Below are 19,901 nucleotides of genomic sequence, written 5' to 3' on the forward strand. Positions count from 1 at the left end.
AAAAAAAGATTATAAAATCAAACCTTCACTGCACCTTGTGATGGAATCACTACGATGACCTGTCCAAGATGGCGGCCGCATTTCTTGCACCTCAGCAACCAATGTGGCGTCATACTAACCACTACAGATTTACCACATTATCTTTGGTTGATTCTGCGATACAGCCAGCAGGTGGCAAGCGATTACCACAAACACTTGAGATAAATGACAAGAAGAAGAGTTGTATGTGACGTAGAATGTGTGCGTCGTCGATACGGCACGTGTGTTTACACCACTGAACTCTATATAATCGTATAGTGTTTATGAAAGTTTGGTGAGGTTACGTTTGTGAGAAAAGTGGAATATTTAATAATTCTGCTTTAAAGTCCAGTGAAAATGGGGAAGAAACTCAAAGTTGGAAAAACCAGGAAAGATAAATTCTACCACCTCGCCAAAGAAACGGGTAAAGAAAAGCAACTGGAGACGTGACTGTTAGCATTAGCAGCTAGACTCGATAATTTAGTGTTTGTTTTTGTCTATTTTCAGGTTATCGCTCTCGTTCGTCCTTCAAACTCATCCAGCTCAATCGTAAATTTCAATTTCTACAGAAAGCCAGAGCTCTCATCGATCTGTGTGCTGCTCCAGGTGGATGGTGAGCAAAAGTTAGATTTTTGTCAAACTGCAGATTCACGGATGGAGCATTTATGCTCCCTGAGGGTCACTGATGAGTGCTTAACTACATCTGTTTTCAGTGATTCCGTTAAAAGGGAGTTTCTGTGAGTCATCATTCATAAACACTGGTTTCGGATCTGTTCTTGGATTTTGTATTTAAAAAAAATGAAGGGATTGTGAAAATGAACACTGGTTGTAGCCTCAAAGGCTCCTGTTGTGTGGAGGGATGCTCTAAACATGATGTCGCAGAGGTTCCTGGATACTAAGCAACCTATCCTACCTACCTACGCAACCTGTAATGATTCACGCCGTTCTTAATAGTAGTGTAGATATGTTGATCTTGCAGTGTTTTGTGGCAGGTGTATCTTTGTGGTCATACACTGTTTTTTTCCCATAGTTTATTGAAACTGTTCTTAAAGCTGTTGATATGATGGCATCAGACAAGTTGTTTCAGGTGTCTGTGGTTCTGACTGAAAAGTGTGCTTAAGCTGGGCTTACACTGTGCGAGTTTTGGCCCTTTTTGAGCTGATTTTTCACTCGTGCAAGATTTTTTTGGATCGCGCCAAGTTTCAGCTTAATCGCATGTCCTACATCGTGTAGTATACATGGAGTAACAAGCTTCTTTTAACCTCTCATGACCACCCCCGCGATCGGCAATCGTATGGTCGGATGAAAATCAAACCTGTTTGATATTCTAGTTGGCCATTATGAGGGTATCACGGTGTTGAAGCAGCGCTACAAGCATCCTACCTCTCGCACTGTGCATGTGCAAACACTGATGCGGAATTGGAGAGAGCATAAACAGTGATTGTCTCTTTGGGAGAGCAGCTTCTGTTTCTTTTTTTCCCCTTTCTTCATGTAAAGCCTTGCTTTTTTTGTTTGTTTTTTGTTTAAACTTTGATGTCTCCCATTGAGAGTTTTTGTAAACATAAATGTAAATAAAGTTTGAAAAAAAAAAAGCTTCTGTTTACGTTTTGCTTCTGGAAACACGAGTCCGGCGTGTGGTTTATGAACGTTCAATGTGAGTAGTCAGGTTGAATCAGAGCATCGGACCGTACGGTGTGAGAACCAGTACCAGTAGATTCTCACAAATCCAACAAGACCAAGCATTCATGATATGCACACTCTTAAAGCTATGAAATTGGGCTATTAGTAAAAAAAAAAGTAGAAAAGGGGGTGTTCACAATAATATTAGCATCTGCTGTTGACGCTACAAACTCAAAACTATAATATTCAAACTGCTTTTTTAGCAATCCTGTGAATCACTAAACTAGTATTTAGTTGTATAACCACAGTTTTTCATGATTTCTTCACATCTGTGAGGCATTCATTTTGTTGGTTTGGAACCAAGATTTTGCTCGTTTACTAGTGTGCTTGGGGTCATTGTCTTGTTGAAACACCCATTTCAAGGGCATGTCCTCTTCAGCATACGGCAACATGACCTCTTCAAGTATTTTGACATATCCAAACTGATCCATGATACCTGGTATGCGATATATAGGCCCAACACCATAGTAGGAGAAACATGCCCATATCATGATGCTTGCACCACCATGCTTCACTGTGAACTGTGGCTTGAATTCAGAGTTTGGGGGTCGTTTCACAAACTGTCTGCGGCGCTTGGACCCAAAAACACTTTTACTCTCATCAGTCCACAAAATATTCCTCTATTTCTCTTTAGGCCAGTTGATGTGTTCTTTGGCAAACTATAACCTCTTCTGCACGTCTTTTATTTAACAGAGGGACTTTACGGGGGATTCTTGCAATTAAATTAGCTTCACACAGGCATCTTCAAACTGTCACAGCACTTACAGGTAACTCCAGACTGTCTTTCATCATCCTGGAGCTGATCAGTGGGTGAGTCTTTGCCATTCTGGTTATTCTTCTATCCATTTTGATGGTTGTTTTCTGTTTTCTTCCACGCGTCTCTGTTTTTTTTTTTGTCCATTTTAAAGCATTGGAGATCATTGTAGATGAACAGCCTATAATTTTTTGCACCTGCGTATAAGTTTTCACCTCTCCAATCAACTTTTTAATCAAACTACGCTGTTCTTCTGAACAATGTCTTGAACGTCCCATTTTCCTCAGGCTTTCAAAGAGAAAAGCATGGTCAACAGGTGCTGGCTTCATCCTTAAATAGGGGACACCTGATTCACACCTGTTTGTTCCACAAAATTGACGAACTCATTGACTGAATGCCACACTACTATTATTGTGAACACCCCCTTTTCTACTTTTTTTTTTTTTACTAATAGACCAATTTCATAGCCTTAAGAGTGTGCATATCATGAATGCTTGGTCTTGTTGGATTTGTGAGAATCTACTGAATCTACTGGTACCTTGTTTCCCATGTAACAATAAGAAATATACTCAAAACCTGGATTAATCTTTTTAGTCACATAGCACTACTGTTATTCTGAACACTACTGTATTTGCTGGACAAAATCTTGAACATCTCAATCATGTCTTCACAGAATCTACAGAATGCTAATGAAGGATGTTTTAGTCTTTTGAGTCTTTCAGGGTATGACCTTGAGACCGGAGTACATTTTGGTTGCATAATGTTGGATGTTTTCTATGGCTTCTGTATGTTTCGTCAAATATGGCTACCGGATTTGGTTGGTCTATTCCAAATGGGGACTGAATAAGGCCTTGTATAATAAATTGAAGTTCTGAATATCCAGATATGAGAAAGTCCCCCTGATAGGACCAAGAAGTCTATTAGCCTTGTTGATTTTATTATATAACACAAGCATAATCTGAGGTGATCACTTGGTGTTTGAAGATCATTTACAATAATACAATGAAAACAGCTTTTTCTTCTGAGTGTTTTTCGGTACTTTATAACACCTATAGTTCATCTTTCCTGTTTCTAAAATGCCTGTGCTGTGGCACTTTTTGTAGTTAGATAAACATTGTCAAAGACTATTCTCACTGTCATACCATACACACGTTAGCTGTCGTTGAGGGAAATACATCAAAATTAAGCTGTTGTAATAAGTTTGTCATAAGTCCCATCTTGTTTTATCATTATATATATGAATTGTTCTAACTTGTTTTATTGCCAATGAAAGCAGTTCTTTTTGTAATGTAAAAATGTATCTGTATGTTGACTATTTTGAAGGTCTGTCTTTGCATGTCTGTCGTTGTCATGATATGTACGGTTTACTGTGTTTATAAAACAACTCTTTTGACTATCAAAAGCTGTAGAAAATTTCCCTTATCTATCAGTTATGGCTTGTTAGGGAACTGGACTAACTTGCCCCAACTCGTGAATAAGACCCCGAGATACTTAAACTCCTCCACCTGGAACAGTAACTCTCCCCTGACCCAGAGGGGATCATCCATTGTTTTCTGACAGAAGACCATAGTCTTCGATTTGTATGTGCCGATTCTCATTCCAGTCGCTTCACACTCGGCCTCAAACCTGCTCAGTGTGCATCGGAGGTCACTGCCTGATTAAGACAACAGAACCGCATCATCTGCAAAAAGCAGACTCTGAGGTGACCAAACTTTACACCCCCCCCCCGGTCCCTAACCGCACCTTGTAATCCTGTCCATGAATATCATGAATGGTATTGTGATAAGGGGCTGCTCTAATGGAGTCCAACACCCAGCGGAAACAGGTCTGATGTAGTACCGAGAATTTGGGCACAGCTCCAACTTTGGTCGTATGGAGACTGGATTGCATGTTGCAGTGAATAGCCAAACAGAACTTTTCATCGATTTGTTGTTTACTTAAAAATGCCACTTTTTTGCAAGTGCCCCATCTCAATACTCTCCCGTCACCCTACCACATGAATGTGCATAATGAAGGGAAAGAATGATCTGGTAGTGCAGAGGGAGAGTATTGGGTTTGAGCCTACTTCTAGCTTCCTGAATATGAAGAATTTAACGCAGCATCACTTTGGACTGTTGATTCATTTTAAATAAGATATTTGAAGACTGCAACACTTTGACCTCTGTAAAGTTGTGAAGGGTATTGCTCAGCAATTTTCATTTTATAGGACAAATGATATTTGTGAAATTAATTGAAGGATGAATCAGTTATGGTGAGAATTATTAATTGTAGCCTTAATGCAAAATATTTACTTCACAAATATATTCTTACGACAACTGGAAGAAGTTTAACACAAATTTTTATTTGTGTTTTATGTTTGTAAAGTATTAACATGGGTGCTGTGGAATATGGCATTGATCTAAATTCTTGATACAGGTTGCAGGTGGCATCCAAGTTTATGCCCATTTCAAGTCTCATCATTGGTAAGTAATATGACCTTTATAACAACTGTCAAGGCAAGGGCAAAGTCTTTAATCCCCTATTGCTCCCAGTGTGTAGTGAGCGCCTTGTATTGCAGCACCCCCACATCGGGCTGAATGTGAGGCCTTATTTGTAAAGCGCTTTGAGCGTTTGATGCAGCTGGAAAAGAGCTGTATAAATGCAGTCCATTTACCATTTTTTAATTTTAATTTTAATTTTTTTTTTTGTAATAAACTAGCTGTTCATGCTCGGCTAAAGTCTTTAATTTTTTTTGGTTTTATGGTTGCTCTATATTTTGCACGTGTGCCTATTTTGTAGTATCACATCTATCCGGAAATGCTGTTAAATTAAAAGGATGAGTGAGATTATTAATGTCAGATGGCTGTAAGATTACTTTTGGAGAAGATTTGAAGCACCCTTTTTCTTGTCAGGTGTTGACCTGGTGCCTATTAAGCCCATTCCTAATGTAGTGACACTGCAAGAAGACATCACCACTGAGAAGTGCAAACAGGTAAAGCAGATCACCAGCAAATGCCTAAAATGTTCAGTTTTTGCCACAACTACAGCACTTCAGTGTTTTTATGGTATATTTTGAAAGTGTGTGTCAGGCTGCAACAATTAATCATAATTAAAGGTGACTGGAAAATATCAGGTTGTCTCTGATTGTTTTGATTGCATGTGTAGGCTCTAAGAAAGGAGCTGCAGACTTGGAAGGTGGACGTTGTGTTAAATGATGGCGCTCCAAATGTGGGAACCAACTGGCAGCACGATGCCTACTCACAAGGTTGGTAACACTGAGGAATTGTTCATCTCATTACGCAGGGTAGTTGTTGTTATAAGAATGCCATCCATAACAACGCCATCTGTACAAATAAACTAGACTCATGGTGTGTGTGTGTGTGTGTGTGTGGGGGGGGGGGGGGGGGGGTCTGGTATGCAGTAAATACTACATACAGCATATACGCAAACCTCCACCGTGCTTTTGCTACAGCCAGTGCGTGTGGGCAAGGTGCTGTGCTGAGCCACCGTGTGTCCCGCCAAGCCGCTGCATGTCCCAAGACTATTTAAATGAATAAAGCCGTTGTTGAGAAGCTTGGTTTGGGTATATTGCATGGGTTAAAGTTCTCCGTCACCACGACGGATTTCCGTCATTTGGAAAATTTAACCACACATACGTGCGCACGTGGTGTCATGCCTTTTTTTGGGGTCGCAGTATGATACTCTCACTCTCAAAGCAACATCCCATTCTGCGCTAATCAAAGCAGCAGCAGTGTCATCGTGGATGGCGCCACACTGTGGAGGAAGGGACTGTGTGAATTTCCACTCCTCTCCGCTCTGTTTACTGCTTGCCATGAGCTACGGTCCTTCTCCTCCCTGTCTTCGTGGGAACATTGGTAGACCTTCCCCAGGTAGAGCAGGGTGTGGCTTTGCTTTGAACCAATGAAGCAATGCTTCAATCTGCTGCTTCGTTGGTTGTTTTATTTCGCTTTATCTGAATTTTTCCCCGCTAAAACCCTATGGAGCATATGCCTGTGAGTAATATTTATCTTTTTTATGTTAAACCGACCTGTTATGGTCTTCTGAAACAGTTGGTTGATGTATTTTATACAACCCCTGGCAAAAATTATGGAATCACCGGCCTCGGAGGATGTTCATTCAATTGTTTAATTTTGTAGAAAAAAAGCAGATCACAGACATGACACAAAACTAAAGTCATTTCAAATGGCAACTTTCTGGCTTTAAGAAACATTATAAGAAATCAAGAAAAAAATTGTGGCAGTCAGTAACGGTTACTTTTTTTAAACCAAGCAGAGGGAAAAAAAAATATGGAATCACTCAATTCTGAGGAATAAATTATGGAATCACCCTATAAATTTTCATCCCCAAAACTAACACCTGCATCAAATCAGATCTGCTTGTTAGTCTGCATCTAAAAAGGAGTGATCACACCTTGGAGAGCTGTTGCTCCAAGTGGACTGACATGAATCATGGCTCCAACACGAGAGATGTCAATTGAAACAAAGAAGAGGATTATCAAACTCTTAAAAGAGAGTAAATCATCATGCAATGTTGCAAACAACATGGCAAGGTTGTTAAAGGCAAACATACCGGTAGACCAAGGAAGACATCAAAGCATCAAGACAGAAAACTTAAAGCAATATGTCTCAAAAATTGAAAATGCACAACAAAACAAATGAGGAATGAATGGGAGGAAACTGGAGTCAACGTCTGTGACCGAACTGTAAGAAACCGCCTAAAGGAAATGGGATTTACATACAGAAAAGCTAAACAAAAGCCATCATTAACACCTAAACAGAAAAAAAACAAGGTTACAATGGGCTAAGGAAAAGCAGTCGTGGACTGTGGATGACTGGATGAAAGTCATATTCAGTGATGAATCTCAAATCTGCATTGGGCAAGGTGATGATGCTGGAACTTTTGTTTGGTGCCGTTCCAATGAGATTTATAAAGATGACTGCCTGAAGAGAACATGTAAATTTCACAGTCATTGATGATATGGGGCTGCATGTCAGGTAAAGGCACTGGGGAGATGGCTGTCATTACATCATCAATAAATGCACAAGTTTACATTGATATTTTGGACACTTTTCTTATCCCATCAGTTGAAAGGATGTTTGGGGATGATGAAATCATTTTTCAAGATGATAATGCATCTTGCCATAGAGCAAAAACTGTGAAAACATTCCTTGCAAAAAGACACATAGGGTCAATGTCATGGCCTGCAAATAGTCCGGATCTTACTCCAATTGAAAATCTTTGGTGGAAGTTGAAGAAAATGGTCCATGACAAGGCTCCAACCTGCAAAGCTGATCTGGCAACAGCAATCAGAGAAAGTTGGAGCCAGATTGATGAAGAGTACTGTTTGTCACTCATTAAGTCCATGCCTCAGAGACTGCAAGCTGTTATAAAAGCCAGAGGTGGTGCAACAAAATACTAGTGATGTGTTGGAGCGTTCTTTTGTTTTTCATGATTCCATAATTTTTTCCTCAGAATTGAGTGAGTCCATATTTTTTTTCCCTCTGCTTGGTCTAAAAAAGTAACCGTTACTGACTGCCACAATTTTTTTTTCCTGATTTCTTATAGTGTTTCTTAAAGCCAGAAAGTTGCCATTTGAAATGACTTTAGTTTTGTGTCATGTCTGTGATCTGATTTTTTTCTACAAAATTAAACAACTGAATGAACATCCTCCGAGGCCGGTGATTCCATAATTTTTGCCAGGGGTTGTAACTTAAACACGGGACCGATGCTAATGCGTTAGCATGTCTATGGCATTTTCAATGTTAAAGTTAGCATTAAGCTGTTCACATCTCAACACGTTTGTGTGCATTTATTTTCTGTATAATAATTAATGGCTCAGTGTTTGTTGTTGTAAAAGAGTCAAATGTATTACAAATTGTAATATTTTTTTATTTATATATCAATAATAATAATAATAATAACAATGCTACAATACAATTTCAGAGAAACGGACAAAAAGAACCTGATAAAACCAACTAACAATGAACATAAATAAATAAATATAGAAATAACTGTTTCCTGTGAACACCTAGTGACTCTTAAACCTCCACTTCATTCCTGTTTTATTTAAGTTTAATGGCAATTTGTTTTGGTCAAACCACATCTAAGCTGTGTTTTTACACAAGAAAAAAATAAAATGCAGTAAACTGCACATTTGTGTCTTTTTGTCGTGAAGACATCTTATTAAAGATCACATATTACATTTTAGTCAGGCCTTTAAAATACTTTTGTGGACTCTTGCTGTAATATGTTGTCAGTGGTTGAGATAGTTGCTGTAGGCATCTAAACCGGATGAAATCTCTTTGTGGTGTGTCGTGATGTATGTATATTCAAAATCAAACAAAACACTATGTTTTGTGACGAGAATATAACATCATAACTTTGTTACAAGCTCAAAGTTGATGCTGCGTGATAAAGGCCCTTTTAATAATAACTCACTTAAAGAAATAAGGGCAAAACTCACATGTAAGTAAAAAAAACAAAAAACGATTAATCGAAAAAAAATCAACTGATTAATCGATTACTAAAATAATTGTAAGTTGCAGCCCGAGTTTGTTTTACAAGTGAGGGCATTTTACCGATTAAATGTGAATAAGCCAGTTTTGAGTTTCTCAGTGCACATGCATTTTCAAAACGGGTGACAGTGTTACTTTGTGCACAGCAAAAAACATTGTCAATTGCTTTAGGCCCTAATTTTGTATTTTATTGACTGTACAGCCAGTGACACATCACCCTTTTGGCACATTTACTGGATTAGAATTGATCAAAATACTACAGAAGACAAAGAATTTTTACTTGACAGTTTGAAATGAGTTTTCTTTGTTTCAGAGGGCTTGATACCCATTAAAATTCACCAGAATACACAAAATTTGACTTGCTCTTTTAAAAATGTTCTGGGGGAGATCACCCAGACCCCCCAGAATCAAGACTACACCCCGCCCCCCACCACCCTTTTATGTACACTTATGTTCAGGTTTTGCATTCTTTTTATGCTTTTTTTCTCTCTCTCTCTCTCTCTCTCTCTCTCTCTCTCTCTCTCTCTCTCTCTCTCTCTCTCTCTCTCCCTCTCCTTAGAGGCTGTTTAGAATAGATTTGTATACTGTATAATCTCTTTATTGTATTTATTGAGGAGAAAAGACTACACCACATTTTAGGGAATTGCTGGCATTGATTTTTGCTAGGAAAAATTTCAGTCGGATGAAAATTTATTGCTTTAACCCTTGGTATACTGTGTGCTGATAGGTTCAAGAAGCCATTCATGAACTCCAGCAGTTAGTACTTTCTCTACCACTGTGAAATTAAATGTATTGGTGTAGTTGCAGTTTGTGCACTGAGTGCTGATTTCGTTTAGTAAGTAATTTGACAATTGAGACCCCCCCCCCCCCAAAAAAAAACAAACATAAAAACAAATCTACACAACAGTAATTTCTTAAAATAATGAATGAACTCTGTCCAACAGACTAAGCAGTGTTTTTCTTCAATCATTTTTCTGATCACTATGTCAGATGTTAAGGCCCTGTCACACCTTGACGATTTAGCCTGCGTATGCCTGCCGTATTAAAAACTCTGGCGCACGCTGTTGTATTTCTAATAAATTAATGCAGCTGTCGCACCTTGACCATTATCCAGCGTCTGCCAACAGCCCCGTTACACCCAGTGGTTCGGGTCGGTACTACATGGTGTGGTGCGCATCAGAAACCATTTTCATTGTGTACAGAATGCTGATGAGTGGACTGGCTGTGGGAAACACTGCCGTGAATGAATGGGGTGCTTTCTCTTTAAATGTTGAAAGCGCTGGCTGCTGCCTGACCAACAGACCTGATCAGGTCATCACAGACCTGAATAATGAAATGTTGTGATGATTTCAACTTTTTAAGCGGCAATCGACCACGATCAGGTGTGATCTGAATGAAGTGCTGTGTGATCTGCCAAGGCATTTTAAATGTTTAAACAATGCATTAATCAGGCGTGATCACCCTGATCGATCGATCAGGTCATGTAATGACCACACCACAGCGATGGCGCTTTAAAAGTTTAAATCATTACAGCGCTTCTGTGTGTTCAGAGCACAGCACCGACATGAGAAACACACCTGGAGCAGAAAAAAATCGCAGAGGGACTTGCTTTAAAATTCTACGTTTCCAGCCACGAATTAAAGGATTTTCCGAGGTCATTTTTGTTCTGCATACGGACCGTGGCTTTCAGCCAATCAGTAGCCAGCATTAATGGACAGTTTTAGACTTATGAGTAAATTACAAGAAATGTCTGCCAACAATCACATAACTTACTATCATTTGAGTGTGATGTAATAAATCCTCTTCTTGTCCTGTTTGCTCTCAGCTCATCTGACTCTAATGGCCTTGAAGCTGGCCTGTGAGTTCTTGAACAAAGGAGGCACTTTTGTCACCAAGGTTTTCCGCTCCAAAGACTACCAGCCACTAATGTGGATCTTCCAGCAGTTTTTCAAGAAGGTGCAAGCCACAAAGCCGCAGGCCTCCAGGAACGAGTCTGCTGAAATCTTCGTTATCTGTCAGGGTCAGTAGCACTGTCCGAAGAGAAGACAAACATTTAACTCTGCTTTTTTGCCATGTTTTCATCATGGTTGCTTCTGCAAGTCACATCCGACACTTGCCTGTTCTCTTACGTGTTCCAGGCTTTGTTGCACCAGACAAAATCGACAGCAAATTTTTTGACCCCAAACATGCGTTCAAAGAGGTAGAAGTGCAAGCCAAAACGGTGAAGGAGCTGGTTCCTGACAAGAAGCCCAAGGCATGAATTATTTCACGAAGATAATGTAGTTCTCTTGGGTTATATTTCATTTAACCACTTTGAGGTTTCCAGGCCACATCTGACTGTAATATTGAATTATTAGTGAAAGTATGTGTTTTTTCTGTTCCAGGCAGAGGGATACACAGATGGTGATGTGACACTTTTCCACAGTTTCACAGTCATGGCGTTCCTCAAAGCTGAAAACCCTGTAGACTTTTTAGCCAAAGCCAATGAGGTGAAGTCTTTGCTATATTGAAATGCCAGGCTGCTGCTTTAATTGTACACATTTTGTGTAATTTTTATGGACAGTCTTGATAAGCAACGCTTTATCCTGGATAATGACTTGATGTTAAAGATTATTATTTGCATGGATTCATTTCAGAGGAAGAAAGGCATTTAAGGTGGTGTGTGTGTGTGTGTGTGTGTGTGTGTGTGTGTGTGTGTGTGTGTGTGTGTGTGTGTGTGTGTGTGTGTGTGTGTGTGTGTGTGTGTGTGTGTGTGTGTGTGTGTGTGTGTGTGTGTGTGTGTGTGTGTGTGTGAGAAAAAGAGATTAGAAACCATGCTGTTTTCTTACTCAACCGGATGGTCTGACCATCACTTTCCTTCAGATTACCTTTGACAACCCTGACCTGGAGGCTCACCCACTCACAAGTGATGAGATAATGGAGTGTTGTCGCGACATCAAGGTTTTGGGCCGCAAAGACCTCCGGTAAGTTTCCTTTAATTGGTCGTGGACTACTACACCTTATAATCAGTAACAAATCCAGCATATCCGTTTTAAATTTTTATTAAATGATGAATTCAGAAATTGCAGTAAAGTTTGCTATGCTTGTAGGAAGTGAGTTTTCAGGTAAATCGAAAAAATCTTTCACAAAACTGCAATAGAAACACTTTTTCCACTATTATAGGTCATGTGACATTCTAAATTCTAAAAAGACCCCTCTCTGGCAGCAGGTTTACAAAATACTTTGCATCTTTTAATGCACCACACACATGACAAATGGGGAAGGAGGGGAAGGGGGAAAAAATAATGATAAATTAATAAAAAAGTTAAGGTAATTACATTAATAAAATTAATGTAGCATAATTGTGTATATGTATTATGTGTATACATGTGTGTATAGGTGAGGAATGTGTGTATTTTGTGTATGTATGTTCGCATGTATGATGTGTGTGGAGAGAGAGAGAGAAAATTACCATCGACACACACAAGAATAGTCCTTTTAAATAGTCATTTTCTGAGTAAATGTGGGGAATTTATTGACATATGGAAATGGTTTAAGCTATGACACCAGCAATATCAATAGCAATTTAAAAAAATGGTAGTAATAATAATAATAATAGAAATTAAAAAAACAAAAAAAAATTTTGATTGACAATAATTATTGTCATTATTACTGTCTATTATGATGGGAATTGTTTTTATTATTATTATTATTATAGATACTCATCACTAATATATGATATCAATTACATAGTAATAAAAAAAAAGGAATATTGGTCACACTCGGTAGTCGTAATAACGTATTTGGGGATGGGATTAAATAAGTTCGTCTTCATCCCACCCCTTTTCGGGTTAAGTGCACGGGTATGTATGCATGTATGTTTGTATCTCCTGTTCTTTTCAACCCAATGTGGGTAAATGTAGATGTCAAAGAAATGCTTATTTTGTAAAACTCTAAATAAATGATCTATCAGTCAATATGTATGTATATGTACGTTTATATGTGTGTGTGTGTATATATGTATATGCATATATGTAGTATGTATGTGTATATATGTATACGTGTGTGTGTGTGTGTATGTATATGTGTGCGTGTATATATACTCAACAAAAATATAAACGCAACACTTTTGGTTTTGCTCCCATTTTGTATGAGATTAACTCAACGATCTAAAACTTTTTCCACATACACAATATCACCATTTCCCTCAAATACTGTGCACAAACCAGTCTAAATCTGTGATATTGAGCACTTCTCCTTTGCTGAGATAATCCATCCCACCTCACAGGTGTGCCATATCAAGATGCTGATTAGACACCATGATTAGTGCACAGGTGTGCCTTAGACTGCCCACAATAAAAGGCCACTCTGAAAGGTGCAGTTTTCTATTTCTAATAAATTTGCAAATATTTTTTTAAAAAGTTTTTTTTTCCATGTTGTCATTATGGGGTGTTGTGAGTAGAATTTTGAGGAGAAAAAAAGGAATTTCATCCATTTCGGAATACGGCTGTAACATAAACTGTGGAAAAAGTGAAGCACTGTGGATGCACTGTATGTAAGGGTTAACTCCTGTAAGTGACAGGGTGTTACTTACACTAAAATTTCAGGGTTTTTTTACCCTTGGATTATCGTGTCATATGTACATGTGGAAAGAGTAAAAGAGAGAGCTTGTTAAATGTAAGAAAAAAAAAACAGTGGGACTTACCCATCTCTCACTGTGACTATTGAAATGATACTTTTCAACAGAGCCTCTCTAAAATGACAGTGATCCCAGGAGGACAAAACCCAGCGCTCACATTCAGTCACTGTTGTTTTATGGCAACATTATCCAAATATTGCTAAACATTCCTGCAAATCAGCAACAGAGTACCTTGACAAGCTTCTCCTTGGGTTTTTTTTTTTGTCCAAACAGTTTGCTTTTGTCATGAACCTTCATGGAATTATTTAGTTTGATCTGCAATATCTGGAAAATTTTAGGGCATATCATTAAATGTTAAAATAGCATTGAGCTTGTCAAATTTAGTGTTAGTGTTTTGGAGTTTGAGGAGGTGTGTTCATCTACTCTAAAGATCAGCAACACAGAGACCTGTGTTATTGGCTAATTCATGCTTTTTTGTTTCTTTCCTGATGTTTCCAGCCTGTTGCTGAACTGGAGGTCCAAGATGAGGAGATATCTGGCCAAGAGACTAAAGGACAAGGCCAAATCACTCAACCAGGAGATAAAGTAAATGCACAGACAGCGAGTTGATTTGGTTAAGCCTTCAGTTAATTCAAAATGCTGCAGCTAGAGTACTGACGGGGACTAGAAGGAGAGAGCATATCTCACCCATATTGGCCTCTCTTCATTGGCTTCCTGTTAATTCTAGAATAGAATTTAAAATTCTTCTTCTTACTTATAAGGTTTTGAATAATCAGGTCCCATCTTATCTTAGGGACCTCGTAGTACCATATCACCCCAATAGTGCGCTTCGCTCTCAGACTGCAGGCTTACTTGTAGTTCCTAGGGTTTGTAAGAGTAGAATGGGAGGCAGAGCCTTCAGCTTTCAGGCTCCTCTCCTGTGGAACCAGCTCCCAATTCAGATCAGGGAGACAGACACCCTCTCTACTTTTAAGATTAGGCTTAAAACTTTCCTTTTTGCTAAAGCTTATAGTTAGGGCTGGATCAGGTGACCCTAAACCATCCCTTAGTTATGCTGCTATAGACGTAGACTGCTGGGGGGTTCCCATGATGCACTGTTTCTTTCTCTTTTTGCTCTGTATGCACCACTCTGCATTTAATCATTAGTGATCGATCTCTGCTCCCCTCCACAGCATGTCTTTTTCCTGGTTCTCTCCCTCAGCCCCAACCAGTCCCAGCAGAAGACTGCCCCTCCCTGAGCCTGGTTCTGCTGGAGGTTTCTTCCTGTTAAAAGGGAGTTTTTCCTTCCCACTGTCGCCAAGTGCTTGCTCACAGGGGGTCGTTTTGACCGTTGGGGTTTTACATAATTATTGTATGGCCTTGCCTTACAATATAAAGCGCCTTGGGGCAACTGTTTGTTGTGATTTGGCGCTATATAAAAAAATTGATTGATTGAAGTGTTGTTTGTAGAGCTCAGAGGGTGATATGGTGTGGAAGGGGGGTACTGGGAAAAAAGCTCTGGGATTGAACACGTTTTTTAAAAGCTGATGAAAATAAGCAAATACTCAACGCGTTCATCCTTGTGTTTCTTTGAGAATGTGTCACAGCAAATCAGACATATTTTCTTTGTTCATAAGTTTAACTTCTGATGAAGAAGAGAGTAATTCAGAGGATGAGCCAGACACAAAGAAAGAGGATGATGAAAAAGAAGATGATGATGATGATGAAGATGAAGAAGAAATGGAGAAGAAACTGGCAGAAGTGAAAGCTGAGGAGGTGGCTGAACTCAAACGGTACACAAGTCCTTTTTTTAAACATTTATTTCTGTTTTTATTTTCTGTCATCCATTTGTCACTTGTTTCCAAGATTCTAAAGCATGAGTGTTGTCTGTTTAAAAAATCTAAATAACACTATTCCTGCCATAAAAAACATTGATATGATAATACGCTTGCTGAATACAAGACAAAAATGGAGAAATGCAAAGGAGAGACAACCAAAACTGCAGAAATAGAATTAAGTTATGCATAAAACTGAACAGTCACACAGGACACCAACATTAAAATCAAAATGTTTTTATTTTCTTATTTTGACTCAACAATTCTGGAGAGTCTGTCCTTGTGTAACTTTTGAGTCATTGGCAGTTTCTTTTTATGTTTGTACTGTTGGCAGGATTTTCTGATTTTAGATATGGAGCAGTGGTTTTGGTGAATTAGCTGATGCTTTACTGGTGAGATGTTTTGTCACCAAGTCATTTTTAATTTTTACCTTTATGTAAGGGAACGTCTGTGAAATTGTTTTAGGCAGAAGAGAACAGTACATTTCTAGGGGGAACTGACTTAAAATATGTTTTGGAAGGTGCTTTATTATTCTTAAATGTGTGTGGGTAACATCTGGCGAACACTGACATTTTACAGTAAAATACATGTTTATTGGTATTTAGGCTGTGTTGGTGAGAGCTGAAGTTAGAATATATTGGAGGCGTATATGGCATGTAATATCTGGGAGATTTTGGTTTTGTTTGACACCTTAATTATGCTCCAGCTCCTACTCACAGAAACATCAGAGACATCAGAAACCACAAGGGGGGATGTAATGTTATGACAGGTGAGGAATTTCCTCAAAGTTAAGGCAGCCTCCCTACGCAGTCTGTAACTGTGGGTGCAGCAGCATCTCCAGCACTGTTCACCCTCATCGGTGTGGCTTTCGTAATAAAATTATATATATGAAGGTGAATGGATGTCACATTTGTAGGATTTCTGGATATATAGATGTATATGCTGGATTTGAGCCGAGTGTGCCGTGATCTGAAAGCATGATGTCATATTTCCTCACTGTTCATGCATGAGAACATCCCCTAACAGAGAGAGAGAGAGAGAGAGAGAGAGAGAGAGAGAGAGAGAGAGAGAGAGAGAGAGAGATGAGAGAGAGAGAGAGAGAGAGAGAGAGAGAGAGAGAGAGAGAGAGGAGAGAGAGAGAGAGAGAGAGAGAGAGAGGAGAGAGAGAGAGAGAGAGAGAGAGAGAGAGAGAGAGAGAGAGAGAGAGGAGAGAGAGAGAGAGAGAGAGAGAGAGAGATCGAGAGAGAGACCGAGAGAGAGATCGAGAGAGAGAGAGCGAGAGAGAGAGAGAGATCGAGAGAGAGAGAGAGAGATCAGACTACTGATCTCTACTCGATTTTGAACACGCACAAAAGTTATGACAGACTTCACAGGCATCAGCTTATGACAGACTTCACAGGCATCAGCTTATGACAGACTTCACAGGCATCAGCTTATGACAGACTTCACAGGCATCAGCTTATGACAGACTTCACAGGCATCAGCTTATGACAGACTTCACAGGCATCAGCTTAGAAGGAACTCTGTGGCTGGGGCAAAAAACTTTTGTCTGACAAAAAGAAACACAAACGTAATGTATCATCTCCTCATATGTTTTTCTTGATCAGTCACAGTGTGACTGAGACTTAACTCTGTCTCACTTTATCAGAAAGAAGAAGAAGCTGCTGAAGGAGCGAAGGAAGCAGAGGGAAAGGGTGGAGCTTAAGATGGACCTTCCAGGTGTTTCCATTGCTGACACCAGTGACACATCCCTCTTCTCTCTCAGTACTGTCAAGAAACAAAAGGTGATGCCACTAACACACCGATGCCACTAACGCACCGATTTTTTTTGTTGTTTTTTTTGTCTTTTATGTTAGCACCAAGTACTGCAGCAATTTCCTAATGTTGTGAACTTGTTCACTCATATGGCAATAAAACTATTCTGATTCTGATCAGTACACTGGAAATTAGTGTTAATTTTGTCACCTGTTTTTTAATTTAGTCTTAGTCATGTGTCAAATGTCCTTATTAGTTTTAGTCATACCGCACATCCAGAAAGTACTTACAGCGCTTCACTTTTTCCAGATTTTATGCACTGCCTCTTGATCACGCTGGGGGCCTTCAGCAGCTCCCAGGCCCCCGTCCATTTTCATTGTTTTTTCTTTGCTCATTCTCATCCCTGAGAATTACATTGTATGTTTGTGGAGTTAGAGAAATCTTAAGACAGGGTGCCAAGAGAAATATTGTGGTATTGTATGAGGAAGTCTGGAATGCCAGAGAATGGAGAGTGTGGTAGAGAGGTGAAGAAGAGAGTGCAGGCAGTGTGGAGAAAGGTGGCAGGAGTAATTTGTGATAGAAGAATATCTGCAAGAGTGAAGGGTAAAGTTTATAAGAGAGTAGTGAGACCAGTTGTACGGCTTAGAGACAGTGGCACTAACAAAAAGACAGGATGCAGAGCAGAAGATGTTACGATTCTCTTTGGGAGTGCCGAGGATGGACAGGATTAGGAATGAACATATCAGAGGGACAGCTCAGGTAGGACGGTTTTGAGACAAAGTCAGAGAGGCAAGATTGAGATGGTTTGGGCATGTGCAGAGGAGGGACCCAGGGTATATAGGGAGAAGGATGCTGAGGATGGATTCACCAGGCAGGAGGAGAAGAAAGAGGCCAAAGAGGAGTTTTATGGATGTGCTGAGGGAGGACAGGGAGGTGGTTGGTGGGACAGAGGAAGTTAAAGAGGACAGGGTGAGATGTAAACGATTGATCTGCTGTGGTGACCCCTAATGGGAGCAGCCAAAATAAGAAGTAATTTGTTATAGATTAGTCATAAATAATGATAAAAACAAATTGATATTGGATGGATGTAGCATTTACTGCTGTTAAAAAATCTACACACAGTAACTTTAATCTGAGCCTCAGAGAGCAGATCAGACACTTTAACACTGTGAGACAGAGTGTAAATGAAAACTTTTTTCATTACAGTGGTCCCTCGTTTATCGCGGGAGTTACGTTCTAAAAATAGCCCGCGATAGGCGAAATCCGCGAAGTGGCCAGCGTTATTTTTTACAGCTATTTTATTTTTTAAAGCTGTAAAACCCCTCACTACACACTTTATACACTTTTCTCAATCAGGCATGAACATTTTCTCACTTTTCTCTCGTGTGTAAACACTCTCAAAGTTCAAACCTGAGTAGAAAAATAAGACCAACCTGTTTTCAGGCCCAAACATTTGTTTGAGAAATAAAAATAGAACGTTTTCCTATAAATAATTATGATGGCTTTTAGAACTAACGAATTTAATTTTAACGATCAACGTACGAAGTTAGACACATAAGAAATTATTAATAGTGACTGACCAGTATTTCACAGTTCCTCTGATCGCGCCTCTTCGTCCTGGCGCTGCTGCGCTGTCGCGTCTTTTTCCACTGACTCACACCTCGCTGCAGGTGTCTTTTTCTGAGTGTAGAACACAGTTATGGGTAGTTATTGGCACTCTTTTTCTTCTGGGTGAGAAGATTCTTATAAACAGACACGCAGAACACAATGCGCGTGCTCTCCCTTCGCGGTGTCGTGACCGGCTGCTTGATGAGGCCGCGGAACACAATGCACTGTAAAAAAAAACAAAACAGCATGCAAAATTGGACTAAAAAATCCGCGAAACAGTGAGGCTGCGAAAGGTGAACCGCGTTATAGCGAGGGACCACTGTAAATGTTTTTCATTGGCATTTGATGAATTTACTCTGCAGCACATTTATTTATTTTTTGACTAGTCGCATGACGTGTAATGTAATTATTAATGCCATTGTTTTCTTAAACCCGCAGTCATTAAACACAAATGTTTTAGCTTTTAGGTTCGTAGTTTGGAAAAAAAAATGTAAGAGGCTGTAATGGCCTTTACAAATCTACACTCAAATACACGGCAGGATGACCCACTGACTCCAGACAGAAAACTGAGGAGCTGACAGCAGTGAGGAGAATCAAACAAAACAGAGACAATGTTATATTAAACACTGATTTTTGAACATTTTGAATGTGTGCATTCTCAACTGCGCCTATGGTACCTTTTAATATGTTGCATCCAGCCTTGATGATTTTGTGTCAGGATGGCCTCAGCACGAACTCTGCTGAAGGCGACACATTTTGGAAACATTTACAAAGCATAAGAGCTTATAGATGAAAATGGAGAGACTGCTAAACATTTTAGTCTCATATTTTTCATCAGCAATAATGCATGTTAATTTGTTCTTAGTGTTTCAGAAAACTGACTTAGTATCATTCTTGTCTCATTTTCGTCATGAAAAAATGGTCATTGATGAAAATATTTCATCTCATCTGACGAAATTCTGCCATGGCCTCTGTACCATGGAATCTTGAAATATTATAACATCGTACACCCAAAGAATATTTGGAATATAAAGGATTCACTGAAAAGTGCTTAATTTTCCTAAAGTGACATTTTTAGTCCAGGTGCACAGGAGAACATCTGCATTCAGAATGTGCAGAGTGCAGCTTCACCAGGAACT

General features: G+C 39.3%; 1 protein-coding gene across 1 annotated transcript in view; it reads left to right on the top strand.

Annotated features, from left to right (window-relative positions):
- Nucleotides 1–221: 221 nt before the first annotated feature.
- The window catches only part of ftsj3 (FtsJ RNA 2'-O-methyltransferase 3), a 42,211-nt gene continuing 22,531 nt past the window's right edge, over nucleotides 222–19,901 (top strand). Inside the window, exons 1-13 of the mRNA XM_034179915.1 lie at nucleotides 222–262; nucleotides 297–442; nucleotides 526–631; nucleotides 4,868–4,914; nucleotides 5,344–5,423; nucleotides 5,597–5,696; nucleotides 10,793–10,987; nucleotides 11,106–11,221; nucleotides 11,352–11,456; nucleotides 11,830–11,930; nucleotides 14,084–14,170; nucleotides 15,202–15,357; nucleotides 17,048–17,183. Coding sequence (XP_034035806.1) covers nucleotides 376–442; nucleotides 526–631; nucleotides 4,868–4,914; nucleotides 5,344–5,423; nucleotides 5,597–5,696; nucleotides 10,793–10,987; nucleotides 11,106–11,221; nucleotides 11,352–11,456; nucleotides 11,830–11,930; nucleotides 14,084–14,170; nucleotides 15,202–15,357; nucleotides 17,048–17,183 — 1,296 coding nt within the window. The 5' untranslated portion in view covers nucleotides 222–262; nucleotides 297–375. The remainder of the gene's footprint in view (nucleotides 263–296; nucleotides 443–525; nucleotides 632–4,867; nucleotides 4,915–5,343; nucleotides 5,424–5,596; nucleotides 5,697–10,792; nucleotides 10,988–11,105; nucleotides 11,222–11,351; nucleotides 11,457–11,829; nucleotides 11,931–14,083; nucleotides 14,171–15,201; nucleotides 15,358–17,047; nucleotides 17,184–19,901) is intronic.

Source organism: Thalassophryne amazonica, chromosome 10 (genome assembly GCF_902500255.1).
Source record: "Thalassophryne amazonica chromosome 10, fThaAma1.1, whole genome shotgun sequence".
Lineage (NCBI taxonomy): Eukaryota > Metazoa > Chordata > Actinopteri > Batrachoidiformes > Batrachoididae > Thalassophryne > Thalassophryne amazonica.